At 47.7% G+C, this 26,510-nt stretch overlaps 2 protein-coding genes across 3 annotated transcripts in view; one reads left to right on the top strand and one right to left on the bottom strand.

Moving 5' to 3' along the window:
- TMEM132B (transmembrane protein 132B) overlaps positions 1-26,510 on the top strand; it is a 350,489-nt gene that overhangs the window by 26,663 nt on the left and 297,316 nt on the right. The window lies entirely within an intron of this gene.
- LOC310750886 (E3 ubiquitin-protein ligase synoviolin-like) lies at positions 25,378-26,316 on the bottom strand (the record flags this gene model as incomplete). The annotated part of the gene is given in 3 exon segments (XM_083589292.1): positions 25,378-25,458; positions 25,462-25,574; positions 25,577-26,316. Coding segments are annotated over 3 exon segments (876 nt in total). The 5' UTR covers positions 26,259-26,316.

The raw sequence follows: 26,510 nt of genomic DNA, 5'->3' as shown, positions 1-26,510 counted from the left end.
GCATCCAGGCGGAAATGCTCAAGGAAGGTGTGAAGCTGAGCTGATGAAGAAGGGTGAGCCCTGCGGAGGCTCCCAAAGGCCAGGCAGAGAGCCTTGGAGGACTGCATTTGGATCCTGGGTGTGAGGCGTCCCACTCCGGGAGTCCACAAGGTGTGGCAGCTGGACTCTGTGCCATCACCATCTCTGAGCGCTCACCCGCCCTGCTCCAACGTGAAATGCCAAGCGCCTTCCTAGAGAAGATGTACAGGCCCTGAAAACCGGTTGCTGGAGCTGAATGTTCCCTATTCCATGTACATTTCCCCCACCAAACTGATTCTGTGTGGGCTGCTCACTAAGTGTTATAATGGAATTGAACCAGTTCCAGCTTGCTGTAGCCGTCGATTCATTGAAACCCCCTTTGAATGCAAATTAATCCTTATAAACTTTTTTTTAAAGAAGCCATGCCAATGTAAGCATCGTATGCTTATAATGCTACGGTACAGGAGCCCCCCCCCCCCCGGGTGTGGGTTGCACGGGGAAGGAAGAAAGAAAGGTATTGCAAACTAATTTCAAACTAGTTAATCTAATCTAAGGTTGCTGGCAAGTTGCTTTAATTACAAATGATTGTTTACAATAGCGGAGCATCTGCTGTTAACTGGTAATGAGGGGAGGGGGGGACTCGCTCCCAGGGTGTACTGCTGTGCCACCAACAACATTTCCACCCCCACTTCTGCTCAGCTAAGGGTCAAAGTAGACAGTGACTTGGTGCACCAGCCAATGCCCTTAGGGGTCACTAATGGGAACAAATTGCACCTGGCGGGGCAGAGTGATGGCCTTGGAAAAGATGTTGTGGCCGTGTGGTTCAGCCTGCCTCTCCCAAAACGCGATCCAGATTGCCTCCTCTCCCTCTTTTGTAAAGAAACAGATGCCAGGTGTTCCACTTACAGAACTACCTTAATGTAGCCTGACTGCTTTGCTAGGGTGCTGGCCCTGTGCTGAGGGTCATCTCAAGGACAGAACTTTTTAGCAGATGTGGTCAGCTAAGAGGCCTTTGAAACTGATGGTTAACTTTCCACGCCTGGGAGAACTTGCATGCACACGTTGTCTCTGAACCCACCGAAGAAAATAGCTGTGCAATGCTGTGCTGAAGTGAAATGGATAAAATATAGAAAAAAGTGTAGTGAAACCAGGTCAGGATCATCTGAGTGTTGCTGTGTGTGTGAGTGAGTGATAACGCAAACCCCTCACATGTACTCTGAGGCAGTACAATCATGCAATTGCCGGTGCTATGAACCAGAATGCTGGACATCCTACAACTCAGTTGAGGCAAGGCAGTTGCCTCAGAGGCCCCCCCCAAATTTGGGAGGGCTAGCAAATCCAGCCTCTGTGGAGGGCCCCCTGTGCTTGTTTTCTTCCTCCTTCTCTGCCCATTGTCTTTTGAGGCAGATAGATGCCAATAACAAGAACGCCCCACCTTTTTCGCAGCTCAAGGTTGCGTATACAGTTCTCCCCCCCTCATTTAATCTCCACAGCAACCTTATGGCTAAGAGGCAGCGACTGGCACAAGGTCACCGGTGAGCTTCATGGCTGAGTGGGGATTTGAACCCAGACCTCTCAGATCCTAGTCCGACACTCTTAACCACTAAACCACTTGCTTGCTTCATGTCCTTCAGATGTTGTGGGACTACAACTCCTATCATTCACTGGCTTCCAATTAGCTACCGAGCTAAGTTCAAGATGCTCATACAGGTATGTATGTAACCTGGGATCAGGACACCCAAAACACCTGCTCACCTTTTATATACCCAACCAATTACTGTACTGTGCAAGAATGGGCCTCCTCCATGTGCCATTTCATCAGGAGGTCTTTTTCCATGTGATGTAGGAACGGGGCCTTTAGGGTGGTGGCACTTAGAATCATAGAATCATAGAGTTGGAAGAGACCACAAGGGCCATCGAGTCCAACCCCCTGCCAAGCAGGAAACTCCATCAGAGCACTCCTGACATATGGTTGTCAAGCCTCTGCTTAAAGACCTCCAAAGAAGGAGACTCCACCACACTCCTTGGCAGCAAATTCCACTGTCGAACAGCTCTTACTGTCAGGAAGTTCTTCCTAATGTTTAGGTGGAATCTTCTTTCTTGTAGTTTGGAACCATTGCTCCGTGTCCGCTTCTCTGGAGCAGCAGAAAACAACCTTTCTCCCTCCTCTATGTGACATCCTTTTATATATTTGAACATGGCTATCATATCACCCCTTAACTTCCTCTTCTCCAGGCTAAACATGCCCAGCTCCCTTAGCCGTTCCTCATAAGGCATCGTTTCCAGGCCTTTGACCATTTTGGTTGCCCTCCTCTGGACACGTTCCAGTTTGTCAGTGTCCTTCTTGAACTGTGGTGCCCAGAACTGGACACAGTACTCCAGGTGAGGTCTGACCAGAGCAGAATACAGTGGCACAGTTACTTCCCTTGATCTAGATGTTATACTCCTATTGATGCAGTCCAGAATTGCATTGGCTTTTTTAGCTGCCGCGTCACACTGTTGGCTCATGTCAAGTTTGTGGTCAACCAAGACTTCTAGATCCTTTTCACATGTACTGCTCTCAAGCCAGGTGTCACCCATCTTGTATTTGTGCCTCTCATTTTTTTTGCCCAACTGCAATACTTTACATTTCTCCCTGTTAATATTCATCTTGTTTGTTTTGGCCCAGTTCTCTAATCTGTCAAGGTCGTTTTGAAGTGTGATCCTGTCCTCTGGGGTGTTAGCCACCCCTCCCAGTTTGGTGTCATCTGCAAATTTGATCAGGATGCCCTTGAGTCCATCATCCAAGTCGTTGATAAAGATGTTGAATAAGACCGGGCCCAAGGCAGAACCCTGTGGCACCCCACTAGTCATTCTTCTCCAGGATGAAGAGGAACCATTGATGAGCACCCTTTGGGTTCGGTCAGTCAGCCAGTTACAAATCCACTGAGTAGTAGCATAGTCAAGACCGCATTTTACCAGCTTCTTTACAAGAATATCATGGGGCACCTTGTCAAATGCCTTGCTGAAATCAAGGTAGGCTACATCCACTGCATTCCCCTCATCTACCAGGCTTGTAATTCTGTCAAAAAACGAGATCAGGTTAGTCTGACATGACTTATTTTTCAGAAATCCATGCTGACTATTGGTGATCACAGCATTCCTTTCTAGGTGCTCACAGACTGCTTGCTTAATGATCTGCTCCAGAATCTTCCCCGGTATTGATGCCAGACTGACTGGGCGGTAATTATTTGGGTCCTCTCTTTTCCCCTTTTTGAAAATAGGGACAACATTTGCCCTCCTCCAGTCTGCCGGGACTTCGCCTGTTCTCCAGGAATTCTCAAAGATGACTGCCAGTGGTTCTGAGATCACATCTGCCAGTTCCTCTGTGGATCCCCCGTTATATATCAGATAGGTGCCATCTCTATTGTGCTTAGGGCACCTATTGAAGATGTTTCTTTTTTCTCAACAAGCCTTTTAGGTGGAGGTATTTAACCCAGCCTGTATAGAAATGGGCACAACTTTCATGGGAGACCAACCAACCAACCAACCAACCAATCCAGAAACTCATAGGAATGTGAAGAGCTGAATTTAATGGCTGGAAAGCGAAGGCACTGAAATGGTCAGATTTGCTCCCCACCCTGCCAGTATGGCCAGTAGTCCAGGATGATGGGAATTGTAGTCTGGTGACACCTTGCAGCTTCCTCATCCCTGCAACAGATTGGGCACCCAGGTATAATAATAATACTAATAATACTAATATATTATTATTATTATTATTATTATTATTATTATTATTATTAATATTAATACTCCGCCCATCTGGCTGGGTTTCCCCAGACACTCTGGGCGGCTTCCAACAGAATATTAAAATACAATAACCTATTAAACATTAGAAGCTTCCATAAACAGGGCTGCCTTCAGATGTCTTCTAAAAGTCTGGTAGTTGTTCTTCTCTTTGACATCTGGTTGGAGTGCGTTCCACAGGGCGGGTGCCACTACTGAGAAGGCTCTCTGCCTGGTTCCCTGTAACTTGGCTTCTCTCAGTGAGGGAACCGCCGGAAGGCCCTCGGCACTGGACCTCAGTGTCCGGGCAGAACGATGGGGGTGGAGACGCTCCTTCAGGTATACTGGACCGAGGCCGTTTAGGGCTTTAAAGGTCAGCACCAACACTTTGAATTGTGCTCGGAAACGTACTGCCCATTTATAGCTGCCCAGGTGACTGTCCTTCGTTGCTAAGTGAGTTCTAGCTACAGCTTCTGTGGAACTGCAGTTTCTGCATAGCCATAAATGTTTGTTTCCTGTGTGTGTCCCCCCCCCCCTTCCTTAAATATCTGTTAGCTGCTTGTGAGCGGAATTCTGGAAAGGGTGCGCTGGTGTTTCTTAACCGTGTTTCTTGTGCACTTGATGCTAAACGCAGCGTGGGTGTTTGTGACTTGATGGCTGGTTGTGAAGGTGTCTGTCTGTCTGTCTGTCTGTCTGCCTGTCTTACACACACTTACACTCTTATGCTGACAGGGCTGACAAAGATATTCAGACTTTTTTTAATTTAAAAACATAGAGTTGGGAGGTACTTCAAAGGTCATCCAGGTGATGCTGGAAACCTGCTGTTAACAACATCCCTGAAATCCGTCCAAACTGCTTGAAAATAATATTTAATATTAAAATATTTAATATTTAATTTTCCCCGGTTGGAAGTATTGTTGCAAGTGGCATTTATGATTTGCTGGGGCAGCTGGTGCCCTCCATTTCTTTTTTGGACTACAACTCTCATCATCCCTGACCACTGACCATGCTGGCAGGGGCAGATGGGAACTGGAGTCCCACCATAGATTTAGCATAGATTTACCAAGTTTGCTGTTCCTGCTGCTTTGAGTTTTAGGGACTTAGGAAGCTGCCTTACGCGGAGTCATCGCTTCATCAAGCTCAGCACTGCCTGCACTGGCTGGCAGCAGCTTTCTGGGGTTTCTGGTGGGGAGTCTTTCCCAGCCCTACCTGGAGATGCCATTTGGGGTTGAACCTGGGACCTTCTGCATGCAAAGCAGATGCTCCACCACTGAACTGTGGTCCTTCCTTGAGGGATTTTTGATCCAGTGCCCTGGGAGATGCCACCTGTTCTAGTGACACATGCTTCTCTTGGCACTCTGTTCTCCGGCCTCCCCTTTACTTCAACTTCAGGAATGTCCTCCTGGTCTGCTTTCCCCCTTTGCTGCCCTTTCTTCAGCCATTCTTGAGTTCAGCTTTACATCATCATCATCATCAATCTTTATTACGGTCCAGAGACCCAACAAATCATTACAAAGCAATACACAATTCATACAGCCTACCTCCAGGTTAAACAAGCATTTGGTTCAGAATATAAGGATCATTTGTTCTTGCAACCACCAATAAAAACTTTGCCACTGCTAATGTTCTAGCATTTGTCCGGTCTTCCAATAGGAACCTGACATAGTGAGCCTCTGATTTTCCCGGGATTTTCCTTTGTTTGATGGCTCTGAACTCGATATGCAAAATGAAGAAAAAGCTTGCATAAGGGGAAGAAGCCTGCAGGATATCCAGGCATCCTGGATGCCCAGAGTTTTTCTTCCTTTTAATAACAGAATTTTCCCAATCATTCCCAGCCCAATGCATAAATGCTGCTTCAGGAAGAATTATCTTTCATTTCAGTATTTATCCTTCCCCGCTCCTCCAAGGACAGGGCAGCATGCATTTGTTCCCTCCCCCCGGATTCCACCCTCACATCAACCCTGTGGGGTAGGCTTGGATGAGATTGAACATTTGATCTAGTGAGGTGTGCCTGGCGAGCTTTTCTCCTGCTCTGGAGGGTAGGACTCAAACCAATGGCTTCAAGTTACAATAGAGGAGATTCCAACTAAACATCAGGAGGAACTTTCTGATGATAAGACCTCTCCTCTTTTCAGAGGGGAGGAGCTGTGAGCGGGAGCCAGCTCCTGCGTCAGCTCTCTCCTGCTGCCGCGCCAAGCCCATCAGCCAGCCAATAATGGAGCCAGCGGCCGTGGCTGCATCAGGGCGCCATTCTTTTCCTGTTTTCATCGGATCACCCGCCCTCCCTTCCTCCCTTAGGTCATTTCTTGCTTCTGACCTTGCTATGGACTTTGGTCGGTTACCCTGGTTGTCCAGGGGACCTGGGAGGAATTCTTATCCATTTGGCAAAATGGCACCAGCCTCTTGGTTTTTCGCCTACGTTGTAGCAAATCTTCACAACTTTCTGGAATTGGCAGTTAGGCATTGGAATATGTGTAGTGTGTTGGAGAGCAGGTTGTGGCCATCACTTAACCCTCCCCTTGTTTGGGTATTCCATTAAAGGAATTCAGTGGTTGTGGATCCTGTCCGATGCCCTTCTGGTGGCTAGGGCCATGGCACGACCCCGGTGAATTCAGGGGAAGCTTCTAGTTGTATTTGCATCAACAAGCTCCCCCCACTGGTTGTTAACCCTCAAATGACTCTCCGCCGAGCGGGGTGAAGTCATGTATAGATCGTTTGATCCAATGCCTAAGCCAATACCACTCACATGCTGTAACCAATAAAGTTGTGACCTTATTTAGCCCATTGACCTAAAATACTTGTGTCCTTGTGTCTTATTTATCTCCTTGTGGGTTGTGGGTCCTCAACTCACAAGAGCTGTTCAAGGGTGGAATGGATCACCTGGGAAGGTAGTGGTTACTCTCTGCCTCCTGCCCTCGAAAGATGAACAGCATTAGGAGACAATGCAATTGGCACTTTTTTTTTTTTGCTTCAGTAATTTTCTTAAACAAGTGCAGATTTAATTAAGGCTTATTGTAAATTAATTTGACCTGGGCACTGAGCCAGTGAGGGGAGAACATAAAGATACACATCTGGCTCAAGCTGATCTTTTGCTCTGTTTTTTAAAACAAATCTTGGGAAGGGGCATTTAAGCGGGATTGGTCTCGGTGGGGGTCAAGCACAGGTCTCTCTCCAGGCTTCTGGAGAAAATAATGTACCGTATTTTTTCGTGTATAAGACGCCTCCATGTATAAGATGCCCGCTATTTTTGGTGACTCTAATTTAAGAAAATAGAGGGAGATGGAACAGAGTTGTTGAGCTTTTTTTCGGGAAGATTGCAGAAAATCACTCGCCTACACGCATCGCGAAATCTGCCTCTCGTCTGTCCCCTCGCCGGCATGAGCTACCAATCGCCCACCCAATTGCCGCAGCGACAGCCAATCAACACCAACCCTTGACGCAGCTACCAATACCACGCCCAATAGCCACTGACAGCTGCCACAGCAGCAACCAATCAAATGTCCACCCCGTGCACTATCCATGTATAAGACGAGCCCCACTTTCTGGCATAGTTCTTAAAGGAAACAAACTGGTCTTATGCACGGAAAAATACGGTACAAAATGACTCTTGGATGTGAAATTGTAGTGCTACTTAGGCCAGTGGGGAGGTGTGGGTGTGAGGTGTTCAGCAGCAGCAAACCAGTACAGCTGCTAGGGAGCCGGCTCAGTCTGTCACCTCAGCCACCCACAACCCACACTGTCCAGCTGGGTTGCTTGCCCACTCGCCTGCCTGCCTGCTGTTCCACCACCCAGCTACAGTTCGTGTGGCTGCTTATTGGCAGACACTGTAGCATGATGACATTCTTACATTGTTCTTTATATAGGGAGATATAGCAACTAGCAATTACATTTGCAGAGAAGAGAACCCATACTTCTTTCCAAAGGCCAAGGTACATGGCTTTATCTCAAGTCAACAGGTGAAAGGTTTAAAAGTGTTGGTGTCAGATGCACCTCCGCGGGGAGGGAATTCCGTGTTTTGGGGGCTGCCACAGAGAAAGCTATTGCATGAGCCAATGTCCCCCGAACCTCTGAGCCATACTGCCAGCAGGACTTCATCCTCCCATCTCCATACTCAGATTGACAGCTAAGGAAGGAGGCACTCCTTCAGATATTTAGTTTTTGTTTAGAGCTCAACGCTATCTATTCATCCCTTTTGGCTTCTAAGGTTTTGCTGGACATTGCTCATACATTGCCATGAGGTCCAGAAATTCGCTTCTTTTTAAAAAATAAAAGCTTAGATTTTTGGGGAAGTGGCTGCAGCACCTCTTTCCCATCTGTCCCCGCTGCATGGCTGTGGGATCCAAGTCATATTCTCGGCTCTCTTGATAGGTGACACCATTAATAATGGCCTTCCTTAAGCAATCTGCTTTTTTTTTTTAATAAGAGGCTGATGATAACAAATGGATTATTAATTTTTGTATACTTGTTTAATTGCTTGCCAGTTTTGACCGGAGCACCAGGCTTCTGCAGCAAGGTTTCTGTTGCTTGAGGATTGCTGCTGGCTTGTCGGAAGACTTGTGTGCTATAATTCTCCACTCACTTCTGCAAAAGGAAAGGCTGCTTTGTTTTAGAAATCCGCCTTGGGCAAGATGGTCCAACTGCCTCCTTGGATGCCTATTAGAAATGAGTTGGTGGTATTAATGCACAGGTATCTTTTTGCTACCTAAATCCCTCTAACAGTCTGGTAGCTCTAATCAGGGAAGTTAAGGGTCTGAACTGGATTATCTTCTTACACCAGGAGGTGGCCTCTTCAGGCTAGAGATTAGATGTCTCCTGAACTGTCTGCCGCCTTTCATGGATTGTGATTTCCTTTTGAGCAAATCCCTCTGTTTCTTTTGGCTTTTCCTACAGGAAACCTTTAGCTCTTTTGACTAGATCTCTGTTTTCTTTCTCTTGTCTTTTCTCTCAGTGTGGAATAAAAGGTAAAGGACCCCTGACCGTTAGGTCCAGTCGCGAACGACTCTGGGGTTGCGGCGCTCATCTCGCTTTACAGGCCGAGGGAGCCGGCGTTTGTCTGCAGACAGTTTTTCCGGGTCATGTCGCCAGCATGACTAAGCTGCTTCTGACAAAACCAGAGCAGCACACAGAAACGGTGTTTACCTTCCTGTCGGAGTGGTACCTATTTATCTACTTGCACTTTGACGTGCTTTTGAACTGCTAGGTTGGCAGGAGCTGGGACCAAACACCAGGAGCTCACCCTGTTGTGGGGATTTGAACCACCGACCTTCCGATCGGCAATCCCAAGACTGCCCACAGACTCATCAGCAGATGGTGTAGATGGGGTTGGGCACCCAAGGGGCATTTCTCTGGTTCCATGTGGACAGCATGGCACTGATCTCCTTCCTGTCTCCCCTTCTTCTCCACTTGTAGTATTCACAAGTCTCCTGCAATTTAGGCTTCACACAGGCAGAGGAGCAAGAAGGGGCAGGATTCTCCATGTGCCTTGTTCTCTCTCTCTCTCTCTCTCTCTCTCTCTCTCTCTCTCTCAGATTGCATGGATTGATTGGGGCCCAGGGGAGAGGTGAGCAAACAGGCAGTGGCAACAGTGAGGAGGTGGGGAAGAGGAAAGCGGTGAGACCATCTTTGCCATTATCTAACAATGGGTCTCTCCATACATGCATCCCGCCCTGCCCTGCGGTCTGAAGTGATGTTCCTGGACAGGGAGGCATTTTTAAAGCTGCCTGTTTGAGATGCCATGACAGATGGTCATCCAGCTTCTGCTTAAAAGCCTTCAAGGAAGGAGAGTCCACACCTTCCAATATAATAATTGTTAAGTTGTGGGTGAACATATCAGACGACACAGCTGATGAGTCTGTGGGCACTCCTGGGACAGAAAGCAGCCACCTTTGGGACTCCATGAGGCCTCCCCACCGAGCAGGCTTGACGGCCCCTACTTCTGGTTGCACCAAAATGTGGGCAAGCTGAGCTGGCACCTCTGGTGGAGCTGCTGTGCCCCTGCCCCTGCTGGGTGGGGTGTGGTGGGCAGCTGCTTAGCACACTCAGTGGCTGGCACTGGCCTGGGTGCCTCTGCTGGGGCCACTTTCCTCTTGGTGGCAGGTGTTGGGTCCTTGCTGTGTGGCTGACGGCCATCCCTGCTTGCAGATGAGGGTCTGTTGAAGTGGACCTGCAGAAAGTGGGAGGCAGGGAAGAGGAAGAGGAGCCCAGTTAGCATGATGGAGGCTCCTCTTCCCACTCCATACAGATGTTCTTACTTGTCAGTGAATCCATACCTGTTCTGCAGGCAGCTTCCGTTGGCCGTATCAGACAAAAGTGGTTGCCATGGTGTGTGTGCGCATATGTGTGCAGGCATGATTTGGACCTTGGTGCTGGTGCTGAGGGAAGCTTATTTAACACTTTCCCTCAACACCCTTCCCACCCTCCTCAGCTTATATCGCTACCTTCCCTACCCAGCCACCAGCTGCGAAAGGGGAAAATAGGTGGGTACCTGTATTCCGACCACACTTTCTTAACATGACTAGTGTGTGTGTGTGCGCGCACACGTGGATGTGTGAGAGTGAAATGGGGAGAAGGGCAACACCATCTTTGATTCCTCCCTCCCCTTAGCCTGAAGAGACAGAATTGTAAAGGGATGGGTTTTTTTTTTAATAGTGTTTTTTCAGTCAGCTATTTGGTATAATTCCACTTGGGCAGTTTAGTTCCTCTTGAATGTCACAGACAATACAAAGCCATCATAATGATCCATATTAAATTTATCTCCCCCTGGAGATGTTTCTCTCTCTTTCTCTGGAACATTCAGTGTGTACCACCCACATAGTTTAGCACCCTCAGAACAGCTGACAGGGCCTCGTGTGAGCTTCTATTGCACGTTATCATTTGGAGAGCACTGTGGCCTGGTGTGTGTGTGTGTGTGTGCGCGCATCATATTCATCTCCATGGAGTCCTCGGCCTCCTCTGGTTATTCAGCTTGTGAGACATGGCACAATCTCTTTCTCTACCCACTCTCTGCATCACCCTCTCCCCCCGTGAGACTCATCAGGTGGGAGGACTTGCTCAAAATCTTGCTCCTGTTCTCTTCCATGCCCCCCCACCCCCCGAAAGATGATATATATAAAATCCAGCCCTGCTGGTTTTGCCGGGATCTGGCATGGCCAAGAACCGGGTACCCGAGAAAAAGCTGATTCCATGTTCAGGGAGATAGATCAAGCAGGGGTCTGAAAGTAGTAGAGTCAGGTGGTGCAATAGCTTAGTGCACCTGCCTGTTAACCAGAAGGTTGGTGGTTCAAGCCCACCCAGGGACAGCTGTGGGCAGGATTCATGCATCGCAGGGGTTGGGACTAGGTGAACCTCAGGGTTCCTTGCAACTCTGCTATTTTAAGAGGCAGGATAATAAGGCCTTTGTACTACTGGAGGCCTTCATGCTGCCCTGCAGATGTTGCTGGACTACAGCTTCCATCATTCTATAGTTCTGTGATTCCTGATCATTGGCCATGCTGGCTGGGTTTTGGAGTCCAGTAACACCTTGGTCTCCTCCGCAGGCGACTCTGTGCTGCGGTTTCATTTGGAAACACAGTGTGCAGCACGAATGGAGAGCTGTATTCAGACGGAGGGCTGTTCTCCCTGCTGGGCAACCTTCCAGGGTCCACGGGCCACTGGTGGGGCAGAGCCAGAGGCAAGATGGGGCAGATCAACGGCTGCCAATTTTACCTTTGGACAATAGTTTCTGTGTATTATCAGATCCTCCTTTCTCCTCCATCAGGGCAAGCAGGAGATGTTATGAGAGCTCAAGGTTGCATTCCAGTTGGGAGGGTGTGGCCTGTGGAGAAGGGGGCGTGGCCTGTGGAGAAGGGGGTGTGGCCTGTGCCGAGTCCCAAAGGCCCATTGCCCTCACCCCGGTTCTGAGGTTCCCCACTCCTGGTCCAGTCTTAAGAAGGGTATTGTGCAGAAAAGTGCAACCACAAGGATTGAGTGCCACAAGACTGAAGCAGTGTTAGGGTATCGGTGGCCTCCCAGCTGCTTCTGAACTACATCTCTCATTACTCCCAGCCAGTGTAACAATGGCCAGGGATTAAGAGAGATGGAGTTCAGCAACATATTTTAAAACACTAGCTAAACCTTGGGAGTGTTTAGCATTTTTTCATATTGTGTATTAGGGAGATCAGCATTTGGTGGGAATCTGCTGTTTCGGTGCTGCCTTTGCTTGCAGGCATGGCCAAACTTGGCCCTCTAGATGTTTTGGGACTACAACTCCCATCATCCCTAGCTAACAAGACCAGTGGTCAGGGATGATGGGAATTGTAGTCCCAAAACATCTGGAGGGCCAAGTTTGGCCATGCCTGGGGAATGGGCTTCACTTACACTTTGGAAGTACCTGCCTATTGACACCAGGCAGACTCTACTCTTTTCAGTGCCTTTGTTTAGGTCAGGCTATCCAGACACATGGAGCTAGTTACATGTGTTTTATTTCTTTTTAGCTGCCATTGATTGTGTTTTGAATATTTTAAAGTACCCATCTTTAACTGTTTTTTTGAATAGATAATACTTTAGTTTTTGTAAAAATTGCTTAGAGAGGTTTTTATTTTTTTCCTTATAATTATGCAGTATATAAATTTTGTTAAATAAAAATGAGTAATAATCTGCTAGCTGAAATCCAAGAGGTTGGCAAATGCAAAGCGGAACTTGTTTGCCAGCTTCCCTGCTCCCCCCCCCCCCCGCTGCTTCAAATCTTCTTTTTTAAAGCATTGTTCTGAGTCATCGTGCTAATAAACATGGAACGGCTTAGATCAGTGCTCACTGTCCTTATCGAAAAGGGTCCTTTTCATAATGAACACAAATAGTTTTAGGCTTTTCCCTGTGTGCACCTTTACAGTTGCATAGTCAAAAATAGCATGAAAACCTCCGGTAGTTTAGCAAGAGTGACTTGACACACCTGAAGCTAATCAGGAGCAGAGGTCAATGCGCAGTTTGAAATGCATCTGCAGGGAAGGTTATTACAACTGGGTGACTCTGTCTCTCTCTCTCTCTCTCAGCTGTGCCCTGGTTTTTACCTGTGGAAAACAACAGGCGAGAGGCAACAGTTTGTAGAATGCTCAAGTCGCTTCATTTGGATGCAGGTTCCAGCTGTGCTTTTATCTGTCAATAGATCTAGGCCAGGGAGGGGGAAACTTTCTTTGAAACCTGAAGCTTGCATTCCCTTAGGGCTAATTCTCCATTGCTGGCAGTGGGCGGGACAGAAATGAAAGTGGGTGGGGCCAGCTTCAGTGGTAAAGGTAAAGGGACCCCAGACCGTTAGGTCCAATCATGACCGACTCTGGGGTTGCGGCGCTCATTTCGCTTTATTGGCTGAAGGACCCGGCGTACAGTTTCCGGGTCATGTGGCCAGCATGACTAAGCCACTTCTGGCAACCAGAGCAGCACACAGAAATGCCGTTTACTTTCCTGCCAGAGTGGTACCTATTTATCTACTTGCACTTTGATGTGCTTTTGAACTGCTAGGTTGGCAGGAGCAGGGACAGAGCAACAGGAGCTCACCCCGTCGCGGGTATTTGAACCGCCGACCTTCTGATCGGCAAGCCCTAGGCTCAGTGGTTTAACCCACAGCGCCACCCGTGTCCCAGCTTCAGTGGTAGGTGGGGTATTCTAGCATCCCTCCCTCATGTACCCCCCCCACATCACTAATACACACAGTGCACACCCCCATGTCCACCTGTATATGTGTATGCATGTATATCTATACCAGGTGAGGGGAGGACTTTGGTACTATGACACCCTGAGCTAGGCTAAGATTTGGTATCCCTCTCCCCAGCCCTCATGCCATGCCAGGCTTTGGGAAGGAGGTGAGAGGGCCCTGGCAGGGTCCTAGAGCCCTCTCACCACCTTCCCAAAGCTGGACAAGCGCTAATTAGGCATTGGGGAGGAGATGGGAGGACTCTAGGACCCTGTCAGAGCCCTCACGCCTTCTTCTTGAAGCCAGACTTGGAGCCCAGTGCGGGGGAACTGGCCACATTGCCCTAAAACCGCCTCTGCTTTGGCCCTCCAGATGTTACTGGGTGACAACTCCCATCATCCTTGACCATTAACCTTGCTTGCTGGGGTTGCTGAATCCAGCAACATCTGGAGGAGCAAAGGTTCTCCACACCTGATCTACACACACACGATTGTGAACACACATACACATTCACACACACCTGTATGTATGCGCTCATGCACTGTGAGTACATACACTCTTTCATTCTCTCTCCCCCCCTCTCACTCTCCCTCTTTAGGCATCCTGTTGCCACAATCAGGCTTGAAAAATGTCTCCTTCTGGAGCCAGTGGGAGGCCTAGATTCTAGGTTTACTGCATTGATTTCCTTTTGGCATCTCCCTTCCTTCCAGCTTGTACCTGTTCGATGGGCACACAAGGCGTTCCTTTCTCTGTGTGCTTCCAGCTATCGGCACGCACTCCGATATGGCATGTTGTACTGCTCAGAGACCCTTGTGCTGTCTTTTCTATGACAAAATGACAGGCTGTGAGACGAAGGCAGCTTGTCTGTAGAGCAGATGATGGGGAGGTAGAACTGTTCCTGGACTGTCCTACTTCATGCTGAAACTACACACACACACACACACACACAGACACAGTGTGTGTTTGAAATGGATGCTTGGCAAATTCACTGAATTAGTTCAAAAATCACTAAATCATATCTGCAAGCTGTTCCAGGTACTTTTTCTGATGGAACTTTGGGCAATTTTTAATTCCATTCCATTTTAATTTGTTTCAAGTGTATTATTTATTTAGTTAGTTAATGAAATTTATATACCACTTGATTGTAGGGGAAAAAACCTCATAGCGGTTTTACAAAAAAAGTAAAACAATAAAATTATCACTAAAAATTTGCAACCATAATTTAAAACATACAGAAGTTTGAAACCACAATAGAAAACAAATTAGAACAAATTGCAAACTTTCTAAACATTTGGGTAGGCTTGTCTAGATAAGAATGTCTTCAGCTGCTGCTGTAAAGAATACAGTCAAGGCATCTGCCTAATATAAATAGGCAGGGAGTTCCAAAGTGTTGGTGATGCTACACTAAATGATCAGATGTGCGGTGGTTGTTATGTGGCACCTGTAAAAAGTGCCCATTCTGCTGATTGAAGTGGTCAAGTGGGCATATGCAGAGTAAGGTGATCTCTGAGGTAGACTGGTCCCAAGTTGTTATATATATATACTTCAGTGGTACCTCTGGTTGCGAACGGCATCTATTCCGGAGGCCCATTCGCAACATGAAAGGAATGCAACCCACAGTGGCGCATCTGCGCATGCGCAGGTTGCGCTTCGCCGCTTCTGCGCATGCGCGTGACATCATTTTGCGCGTCTGGTACTAACCCTTTCTGGTACTTCCGGGTCGCCGCAGGACACAACCTGAAAAAACGTAATATGAAGCAAATGTAACATGAGGCATGACTGTATATCTGTCTGCACAGTCTGTCTGTCTGTCTGTCTGTCTGTCTGTCTATCTATCTATCTATCTATCTATCTATCTATATCTTAACAATAACACCTCAAACATGGCCCCATAGCAAACCAGTGCAGACCTTTGAACCACAGGGGCTACATACTGCTGCATTCTGCACCAGCTGCAGCTTTCAGGCAGGAGTTTCTCTCAATGCTACATAGAGATGCCAGGGATTGAACCTGGGACCCTCTGTTTGCAAGGCAGGGTCTCTACCACTGACCTATGGCTGTCACCCAAAGGTTGCTGAGCTACATCCCCCCATCAGCCCCAGCAAACACAGCCAATGGCTAGAGAGGATGGGAGTTGCAGTTCAGTGGCATTTGGTGCACACATGTTTTCCTACCCTTGTTCCCGTTCAGGCCTTAAGTGGGAGAATCACGCCTGGGGATATTTGCCTACCAGCTAAACGGACTGCCTTTTGGCAGGAGCAGAGTTGGGGTCTGCGCTGGCACAGACCAACGGAGTCTGGCAAATGGAGACTCTTGCCACATCCTAACACCTTTCAATGGAGTGAAACAGGGGTTGGGACTGCTCTCTGCGATATGTTCCTGTCTACTTTACAAGGTAGTTGCACAGGTGATTGTGGACTGCCGTAGAGGACAAAGAGAGCTCTGAAGAGTTCCTGAAAGATCTCATAAAATTTTCTTGATTTAAAAATCTGTCCTGTCATGCACCACTCTGCTATGAAGATATATATCGGCTTTCTAGTTAAGAAAGTTTTCTAATTAACACAGAGGTCCCACTATTATGTGAGGCGATTGCCTCTTACCCTTTTCTGTTGGGGCACCAAGCTGTGCACTTCAAAGGCATCTCAAAATAATGATTTTTAAACATTTCCACTTGTTATTATTTTATTATTACTATTGTTATTATTTTGACGGCTGTCTTCAGTCCCTGATATGTATAGAGGAATTTTGTTAAATATTTCTATTGCTTTCACAAGCCTCATTGAAAATGAAAAGACATTACGATGTGTCAATTGGGTTTTATTTATTCCCTCTGATGTATCTTAACTCATTTCTCCTTGTGACAGGATTGTCCATGACTTGTGAAACCCTCCTCCCCCAAACCCGCCCCATGCTCAAGAGCTGGACGTCTCTCCCATCTGCTCAGACCTTCTGGGCGATTTTTAAATTTTTGCTCTACACCTTCACTGTCTGAATCCTGCTCTTTCCCCTGTGCCTTCAGCAGAGCAGATCTACCAGAAGGTGGCTGACGTGGGGCCCAGAAACCCATCACCTTTGGCCCCTGACCAGGCTTCAAGGGAATGATGGGAGCTGGAGTCCCAAAACCTCTGGAGGCTGTGCCTCTGCTGGCTGACTCTGATCTAGACCAGGGTGGCCCAACCTTTCATACCAAGTGGGTTGCGAGAGTACTTCAACATGGGACCCTTGGGTGGCACACCGTCTTGATGTGTGTGGGCGTGGGGTGGGGAGAGCAAGACCCATACTCCAGCCCTCATACTGCCTTCCCCAAGCCAGCAAAGCCAGATTTTGGGAAGGAGGTGCAAAGCTCTGGCAGGGTCCTTGAACCTCCCACCTCCTTTTCAGAGCTGGGAATGCCAGTGTGGTGTAGTGGTTAAGAGCGGTAGTCACGTAATCTGGGGAACCGGGTTCACGTCTCCGCTCCTCCACATGCAGCTGCTGTGTGACCTTGGGCTAGTCACACTTCTCTGAAGTCTCTCAGCCCCACTCACCTCACAGAGTGTTTGTTGTGGAGGAAGGGAAAGGAGAATGTTAGCCGCTTTGAGACTCCTTAAAGGGAGTGAAAGGCGGAATATCAAATCCAAACTCTTCTTCTTCTTCTTCACTAGCTAGGCTTTGGAAAGGAGGAAGAAGGGCTCCAGGACCCTGCCAGAGCCTTGCACCTCCTTCCCAAAGACTGGCACCTTGCTTACCTGGCTTTGGAAAGGCAGCATGAGGACTGGGGGGTGTCAAATGTTGCTGAGGGCCGCACAAAAGGTATGGAGGGCCGCATGCAGCCCTTGTGACACGTGCTCGACTGCTCTGATCGAGACAGTTTGCTGGTATGTGGAACTGGATAAGTGCCTGATCACTGCTTGCCTGCATTCAATAGGAATATGGTTTTTGTTTTGTTTTGTTTCCAAGTACATCTACAGTACAGAAATAGACTAGTTTAAATATAGCCTAGTCCCTTTCCCCAAGGGATTCTGGGAATTGTAGGTCTGTAGTTATGTGAGGGGTGTGTATGAGGTATTTCAAATGGAGAATTTTCAGTAAAATGTTGCCACTGTTTCTGTCTTTCTATCTATCCTCCAAGGAACTGAAAGCAGCATACCTGATTCTCTTCCTTCTCCTCCAAGGAGGTCAGGTTTGCTAAGCCTGTTCATGCGGATGCAGTCGACTCACCCCTATTCTTTGGCAATGGATGTGGCATTGATGGAGCCAGATTCAAGTCTCCTCTAGCCCCAGACACCCCCTGGGGAGGGATGGCTCTTGGTTGGAGGCAGATAGCTCTGGAGAAAATGTGTCACCCAGGGCAGCACTGAGGTGAGCTGCTTTCTTCCCCAGGGTTTCGACTGGGCTCCCCCAACCTGCTGGGCCCCTCCCCAGGACCCAGACTCTCCAGATATCTGCTCTCTTCCCATTCCCCCTCCCACCAGTCCTGCCAAGATTTCTCCGCAGGGCTCAAGGCACTTTTCTAAGACTTGTTATTGGGATCCTATTACCCTCATGGAGCAACAATTCCCATAGCTCCCTGGGAAGAGGAATTGATTGTCAAGCCCCTCTGGGAGTTGTAGCACTCCCATGGGAATAGGGGCCTCCTAACAGCTCTTGGCACCCTTAACAAACTAACCTTCCCAGGAGTCTTTAGGGGAAGCCATGACTGTTTAAAGTGGCAGGATACGGTTTTTGACAGGGATGTGGGTGGCGCTGTGGGTTAAACCACTGAGCCTGGGACTTGCCGATCAGAAGGTTGGTGGTTCGAATCCCTGCGACGGGGTGAGCTCCCGTTGCTCGGTCTCTGCTCCTGCCAACCTAGCAGTTCGAAAGCACCTCAAAGTGCAAATAGATAAATAGGTACCGCTCTGTGCTGCTCTGCTTCGCCATGTGCTGCTCTCGTTCGCCAGAAGCAGCTTAGTCATGCTTGCCACATGACCCGGAAGCTGTACGCCGGCTCCCTCAGCCAATAAAGCGAGATGAGCGCTGCAACCCCAGAGTCGGTCACCACTGGACCTAATGGTCAGGGGTCCCTTTAACTTTACCTTACTGTTTTTGACGCATAATGCAGATGAGGCCTGTCTCAAATCATTGACCAAACTTCACTTTGAAATATATTTAAAAGTAAAAAAATTGTCCAGTAGCACCTTAGAGACCAACTAAGTATGTTCTTGGTATAAGCTTTCGTGTGCATGCACACGAAAGCTTATACCAAGAACAAACTTAGTTGGTCTCTAAGATGCTACTGGACAATTTTTTTATATATCTCGACTGCGTCAGACCAACACGGCTCCCTACCTGAATCTCAAACTTCACTTGTTTCTGAGACTTTCTCTCTGCATTTACCCGCTAGGAGGCCTAGTCGTGTGTTCAGCTTTCCTCAGGCGGTCTCTTTCCTTCCTTCCCCAGGACAGCTCCTGTTTGTCAAATGGTTCCCTTTTGTGGGTGGATGTTTCAATTTGGCATTGCAGCAGCTGCTGTGGCAAATGGCGTAGCAATTAACACATTAGGGGGCTCGGGGGGTGAGTAACCCCATCACAAACTCTTCAGGCTCTCTCTCATTCTTTTTTATTACTGTCTGCAAAAATATTCTTTTTTCCCAGCTGGAGACTTGGACTGTGGCTAAGGGCACCCACCGCCAATCTTGTTCCAGGCAGGCAGAAGCAGGTAAAAGACTTCTTTTGACTGACGTGAGGCTGTCAGTCTCTTTTGGCTGAGTGAAATGAGGGTCTGGGTCAGCTGCTCTGTTTGGCTTTCCATTAAGCTTGTTTGGAGAATGCTAACTCAGATGAACAGAGCGATATCGGCATGGAGTTTGGTGTACACGGGCTCTGTTCAGGTGCTCGCTCCCTTGACTCAGCCAAACAGGTAGGGTGGTTACAGATAGGTAGCCGTGTTGGTCTGCCATAGTCAAAACAAAATTTTTTTTCCCCTTCCAGTAGCACCTTAAAGACCAACTAAGTTAGTTCTTGGTATGAGCTTTCGTGTGCATGCACACTTCTTCAGATACACTGAAACAGTTGCCAGATCCTTCTATATAGTGAGAAGGTGGGGAGGGGTATTACTCAGAAGGGTGGTGGGAATGGGTGATTGGCAGATAGCTGTGATGAGCCTGTTGACGACTCTTAACGACTGCAATAGGTCTTACAGGAAAAAGCAAGGGGTGAGAAGGTGAAAAATGGCTTTGTCATGTATAATGAGATAAGAATCCAATGTCTTTGTTCAGACCAGGTCTCTCCATGGTTTTAAGTTTGGTAATGAGTTGCAATTCAGCAGCTTCTCTTTCCAATCTATTTCTGAAATTCCTTTGTAGTAATACAGCTACTTTGAGATCTTGTATAGAATGTCCTGGGAGATTGAAGTGTTCTCCTACTGGTTTCTCTGTCTTGCGATTCTTGATGTCCGATTTATGTCCGTTTATTCTTTGGCGTAAGGTTTGGCCTGTTTGTCCAATATAGAGAGCTGAAGGACACTGTTGGCATTTGATGGCATATACAATGTTAGACGATGAGCAATTAAATAGTCCCGAGATGGTATGTGTGATGTTGTTGGGGCCAGTAATGGTGTTGTCCGGGTGTATGTGGCAGCAAAGTAGGGTGGTGTTGGTGAAGAACTAATTTGAATGTGCTAGCTCTGCCCCTGACCCCCTCTGTGAGTTCAAGGGTGACTCTGCAGCTTGGAAGCCTCATGTACTTGTGGAGCTCCTTGTGGGATAGATGCACCCTGGTACTCTGTAGCAGGGGAATCTCACATACTTGTGGATCTCCTTGCATGATGGAGGACCTTGAGGACTCTGCGACAGGGAAGCCTCGCGTACTTGTGGAGCTCCTTGTGCGATGGAGCATCCTGGTGACTGCTTCAATGAAACCTCATGGACATGTGGATCTCCACAAGTATGTGAGGCTTCCCTGCTGCAATCTCCAGGGTGCTTCATCCCACAAGATGAAGGGAATGGGGTACTCTCCCCTGCTCTGCGTGTCTTTCACCCACCACCCATGTCTGTTTGCTTAACCAACTTAGTGAGTGCCCGATTGCTGCTGAAACTTTGAAGAGCTGCTGCCCGTCAGTGTAGGCCGCACTGAGCTACGTGGGCTAGTGGTATGAATCAATATGAAGCAGCTTCCTATGTCATTAAAAGGTGCCCTAGTAGACAGGACAACAGCTCACACGCTGCAGAAGGCAAACACCATTTTAAGAGGCGCTATTTCTCACAAGAGGGAATAATACCTTTGAAATGCCTGTCACAATCCGCATGGGTGACTCAAAAAATAATAAAAGAAAAATGCTTTTTTGTTTTGTTTTCTGGACTATTGTTTGCTCATATGCAAAGGTAATCTTTATTCAGTTGATAAAACCAGTCAGTGTAGACAACGCTGAGTCGCCTGACTGAGTGCATCCGTGTCTTGTGTTCCTGTGTGCAGTGGTACCTCGGGTTACAGACGCTTCAGGTTACAGATGCTTCAGGTTACAGACTCTGCTAACCCAGAAATAGTACCTCAGGTTAATAACTTTGCTTCAGGATGAGAACAGAAATCGCGCGGCAGCGACGCGGCGGCAGTGGGAGGCCCCATTAGCTAAAGTGGTACCTCAGGTTAAGAACAGTTTCAGGTTAAGAACGGACCTCCAGAATGAATAAAGTTCTTAACCCGAGGTACCACTGTATTGAATTTCATTAACAAATTTGACTCCCTTTGGCCTTGCTCAGGCATGCAGTTTGGACTACAGCACCCATGTGGCAGTGATGGCCATCAACCTGGGTGGCTTTGAAAGAGGATTAGGCAAATTCATTGAGGAGGAGAGGGCTGCCAATGGCTGTTAGCCAGGATGGCTACGCACTGCCTCTGCAGTTGCATGGATGGAGGCAGAAATGGTTCTGAATGCCAGTTGCTGGGAATTGCAACTGGGAGAGCACTGGTGTGTTCAGGTGCCACAGCTATCTAGTTGGTCACTGTGAGCAGGATGCTGGACTAGATGGGTCATTGACTTGATCCAGCAGGCTCTTCTTAGGTTCTTCTGCTGAGGCTTGATGCAGCAGTCAACAGGTGAATCATACGGGTGTGAACAACCTTCTTTCTTGGTTCAAATTGAGCCTGTGGGTGGTTGAAGGGTACAAAATGCTACAAAGCTTCAGCAGGATAATTGATTCAGTCCATACAAGTGGCGGCTGTGCTTTGTCCTATTTCTTATGCTTTAATTCCTGCCCTGCAGTCCCAATTCCACCATGTGCCTGGCCCACGTTTTCCCCATCCTCTTCCCATGGCATCGGAGATGTAGAAATTCTCACTCTCTCGCCTTTCACAGGTCATCTCTTCTTGGTTTTGGCATTGAAAAGCACTTCACAAAGAACTTGCTTGAGCCAAACAAAACGATTCAAAGAAGTGTGGCTGTTCCCTGAGCCTGTCTAAAAATAGTGCGATGGAGGTCACTGTTTGTTTGTCTCTCAGAGATGTTCAGATCAGATTGTTACAAGTGAAGAAGGGAAAAAAAAGAACGAGAAAAGAGAAAAAAAAGGTCCCCCCACTCCCTCCCTCCCTTTAACTGGCAGTTCCTCGGTCTCCCTCTGGGAACCAGATTTCCAGCTGACTGCTCTGAGTTTGCCACCAACATCAGTAATAAAGATTTTGCAGTTTGCAGTCAAAAGGTAGATAGCAATTAGAGAGCTAATACGCAGGGCATAGTGAAGCTCACTTGCCTTTGCTCCTTCTTCCATGGCAATCCGATTGGCTTTAAGCTGTATTGGCTATGGCAAGGGGAAAACAACTTTTTGTCTGCCCCCCAAATTGCCGGATTTGATGTGGAATTTCCAAGCTGAGGGCTCATAGCTCAGTGGCAAGATGGAGGTTGAGGGAATCTGTCAGTTTTGCTTTCTCTCAGTTTATCATTTTTCCACTCTTAAATTCAGTTTCCCATATTTCCATATCTGTTTGTGATACATACTTAAGAAAAAGTCCTCATGGAATTCCACATGCACACTTTTGAATGCAATATTCCCTAAGATAGACATTTTTTAAAGCAAACTATTTCCTCTTAATATGATTTATCTTGGTATGTTTTCCCCACACTAACGCGTGCATTTATACCTGCGTGTTAGCTGAGCATATGTATTTTTGTACACGTTACTGGGCATGTTGATTGCATATTGCCTTTAAATGCAAACTGAATTGTATCTCTCCCACATCCCTAGCAGTTAGTCTCACTGAACTCAGTGGAACTTCTGGGTGAGCATCCACATAACACTTGCTTTCTCTTCCTCCTTTCTGTTCTGGGCTGTACTGAGATTTGTCCAGACTGGGGCCAGGCAGTCCTGGATCACCCAAGGGTGGGACCACCTGGAGAAATCTGGGGCTGTCAAAAGGAGCGGGGTGACAGTCTTCTATAAATCTAGATATAGACAAATATGGACACACAACTGTCCTTGATGCAAGGGTTTTAGGCTGCATCTGAAACGCCTTCCAGGGAGTTCCACTGAACATGATGAGTCTTACTTCCGAGTAGACATGCATAAGTTTGCACACTGGTGGAGGAAGGGGGGTGCGGTGGGTGCAGTACACCCAGGGTGTCATCCATGAGATGGGGTGATATCGCCGCTCCGCCCCCTCAGGATGCTTGCTGCTTGCCATGGGCAGCTAGTCCCGCCCCACGGGTGGCTAGCCCCGCCCCCGGGTGCACAACATGTGTGCCACTCCAGGTGCCAGAGCAGCTAGCTCCACCTCTGGGTTTGTGTTGGGTTGAAATAACGACAGACAGGTAGCGAGTGTCATCTGGGAGGCATCTCCTGAGCAAGTCTCAAGGAGCCTCTTTTATTGAATATTACAGCATTGCCACATATGTGCTTATTGCTGATTGGTTAACACAAGTACAAAGCAAAGGTTGCATATAGGCATTAATCACCAATAGATTAAAGGCTGGGAAAGGGAGCACAAAACTAGACAGGCATGAAAACCTCCTAATTAAATTATAACCAATGATTAATATAGTAAGACTTAAAACAATTACTAATGATTGATATAGTAAACTTAAAAGAGCATAATAATCACGTTCCGTAGATGTGATCAACTATGCATTAAGAACGGGTCAAAGTACAATGTTTTCCTGAACTCAATGTGAACTGAACATTCTAAGGTGGTGAGTGAATGTCTTAGTATTAGAACGGTTTGTGCAGCATTATGTGCAGGAGCGAAGCTTAGAAGCAAGACTTCCCATCAGGCCACAGTCATGTGTAGGATCATAGCATCCAGCATCCCATCAGGTTTGCACTGTTAACCTTTTTGTGCTTAGCCATGTTTGGAAAGTCATGGCATCTGTAATATTTTAGCTTGTAACATACAAATGTGGAAGCAGTGCTCTCTAATAATATTAATCTGGAACGATAAGATTTAATGCCTGGCATGGCTCCTGTTATATGGCACCGGGTGAAGCATCTTAGCTTTCCTTTTCTAAGCTGTGAAGGGATCTGCGATCCATTACTGAGCTGCTGGTCAGGTGGGACTTGGAATCTACCCTATCTCATTTCTGATCCTCTCTCTAGGATGGATCATGTGGATTCTGAAAGAACCAAATATTTCAGCATGAAAGCATAGATGTGTATGTATATCAATGGGTTTCAACTTGGTTGCCTTGAGGATTCCTACACAGGAAGCTGCCTCATCCCAAGTCAGGCTAAGAGTCCACCTAAATTCATAGAATCATAGAACTGTACAGTTGAAAGGGACCCTGAGGGTCATCTAGTCCAACTTCCTGCAATGCAGGAATATCAACTAAAGCATCCATTCATATTGTCTATGCTGACTGACACCAGCTCTCCAGGGGACACTCCGAGCCCTACCAGGAGATGCAGATTGAATATGGGGCGCAGCTTGCGAAGGAGGTGCTGTTCGACTGAGACACAGTCCCTCCTGGCTGCTTGCTAGAGTTGAGCTCAGTGGCTTCGGGTCAAGATCCAGCACCTCTGTAGGTTGTGCTACTGGCATTTCCTGATTCTGCAGATCCCTCTTCCACTGTTGGCATCAAAGTTGTTGCTGGAAGTCCAGGTTGTGGCAATGTCTTGGCCAGCTGGTCTTTGCTTTTTCTTTAGTAGAACAAGGGCTGTAGCTTAGCGGTGGACCACACACTTTGCACCCGGAGGGTCCCTGGTTTTGCCCCCCCCCCAGCACCTCCAGTTAAAAGGCTCTTAAAATTAAGGCTCACAGATTCAAACAGCTTACTGCTGCCACTGCTGCTCAGATTACACTGTCCTAGACAAGGCAGAACAACAACCCAACTCAGTGCAAGGCAGCTGCATATGTTCATACAATAAAAGCATCTTTATATAATTTCCCCTCGTATGAGAGAAGACTCGAAAACATTCAAGTCACGCTTCCAAGTGTGTGAGCCTGCGAGTCAAATTCCTGCCTCATTGTATTGCTGTATTGCTGTCTCTTTTACTCAAGCATTGTACATGATCCAGATATATATATATATATATATATATATATATATATATATATATATATATACCCCTCATTGTACTTTAGTAAAAGAAGAACTCTGTAAAAACTGATGTAAACATACACAGATCTGAAGCGTCATCTCCCGCAGTGGTACAATTCTTTCTGCATTTGAGGATGAGCGGCATTTGAAAGACACCCTTTAGTGTTCTTTTTCTGTGTGATTTCAGCCTTTCACAAAGAGTCGTCTTTTCATATTGATATATCCTAAAAGCCTTTTGGCTTTATTATTGGTTCTGTTGGGAAAATGACTCTGCTGTGGAGTGTCGTTGTGACGGGAGCTGTGCAGCAGTCCCCCCATGGCTGTTTAGCATGGAGTAGCTTAATGCGCAGTTTGGGGTACAACACTTTAAAGTTCTCTTAGCCCTTTGTTTGAATGCAAGAGCTGCAGGGAGGGGGAACGGCATTCGATGGTCTGGATGAGAAACAAAGCTAGATAATGCACACATTGTCCATGGCCTGCAGTTCTTCTGGAGTGGCGTCGGGGTACAGGGTGTTCATGTTGCGAATAGCTCAATGGGACATGATTGCATCTGTCACAGCTTTCTTGAACTGCCTCATAGCCAGGTACATGGGTTGGATGGCAAACAGTGGGAAGGTGTGCACTTTGATCATGATGGTCATGAAGCCATGTACGACAGGACCTTGATGAATCCTGTGAAGAGCTCTGTATAGAGCATGTAGACGGCCTTGTTGTCCCAAGGGTTCTCGCTCTGGAGGTCGATGGAGTGCAGGATGTATTTGATGAAGATGGTGAGCACCATCGTCATGAGGATAGCATACTCAAAGCCAAAGACCAGCTGGACGGAGGCTCCCCGTGTGAGGATGCTGTGGTAGGCATGGCTGACAAACAGGAAATCCAGAATGCCCAGGAGCAGCATCAGAGCGACAATGCGAAAATGGAAGAGCCAGGAAATGTTTGGGCTCCTCTCCATAAAGTCCACACAGTCCTCAGCCAGCCAGTGGAAGCACTTGAGGAAGAGGAGGAGAGTGAAGAGGACCACAAAACGGGGGCTGAAGTCATCCCTGAAGACTGTGAAGGCAAGGCAGGTCTCGGTCACTGCATACCATGACCGCTCAAGCAGATGCTCCATTTCAGCTGCTCGGAGCTGTCTGAAAAATTCTTTGCCCATGAATTTGCCTAACAGGAACACCAGGACAAAAGCTTGAATGTACAGCACCGCCATGCTGGGACTGGACTTTGTCAGGTATACCACCGTCGGGTAGAACTGGTGCTTAAGATAATAGGCGTGCGCCACCACTGCAGAGGTCAACGCCAGGCTGGCAGCCATCATGATGGCTGTTCGGAACATCTCCCCAGCCCAGCGCCCAGCAGCCTAATCCTGGCAGCCCCGGAAGCCTCTGCGCCCACCTCAAGCCTCTGCACCCACCTCAAGCTAAGGAAATAGCCAACACTCACCTGTGGGGTCTGCGTTCATGTAAATAAGGGAAGAGCCCATGCTTAGTGGGGGAGCAGCTGCTCTGCAGGCAGAACGTCCAAGGTTCCACCCGTTGTGCCATGGTGCAGGGACCGTGCAGTGGGTGGTGGTGGTGGGACTCTGAGA

Source organism: Podarcis filfolensis, assembly GCF_964270895.1.
Source record: "Podarcis filfolensis genome assembly, chromosome: 16".
Classification (NCBI taxonomy): domain Eukaryota; kingdom Metazoa; phylum Chordata; class Lepidosauria; order Squamata; family Lacertidae; genus Podarcis; species Podarcis filfolensis.
Note: the sequence above shows the minus strand (reverse complement) of the source record. Positions and strands in the feature narration are given on the sequence as shown.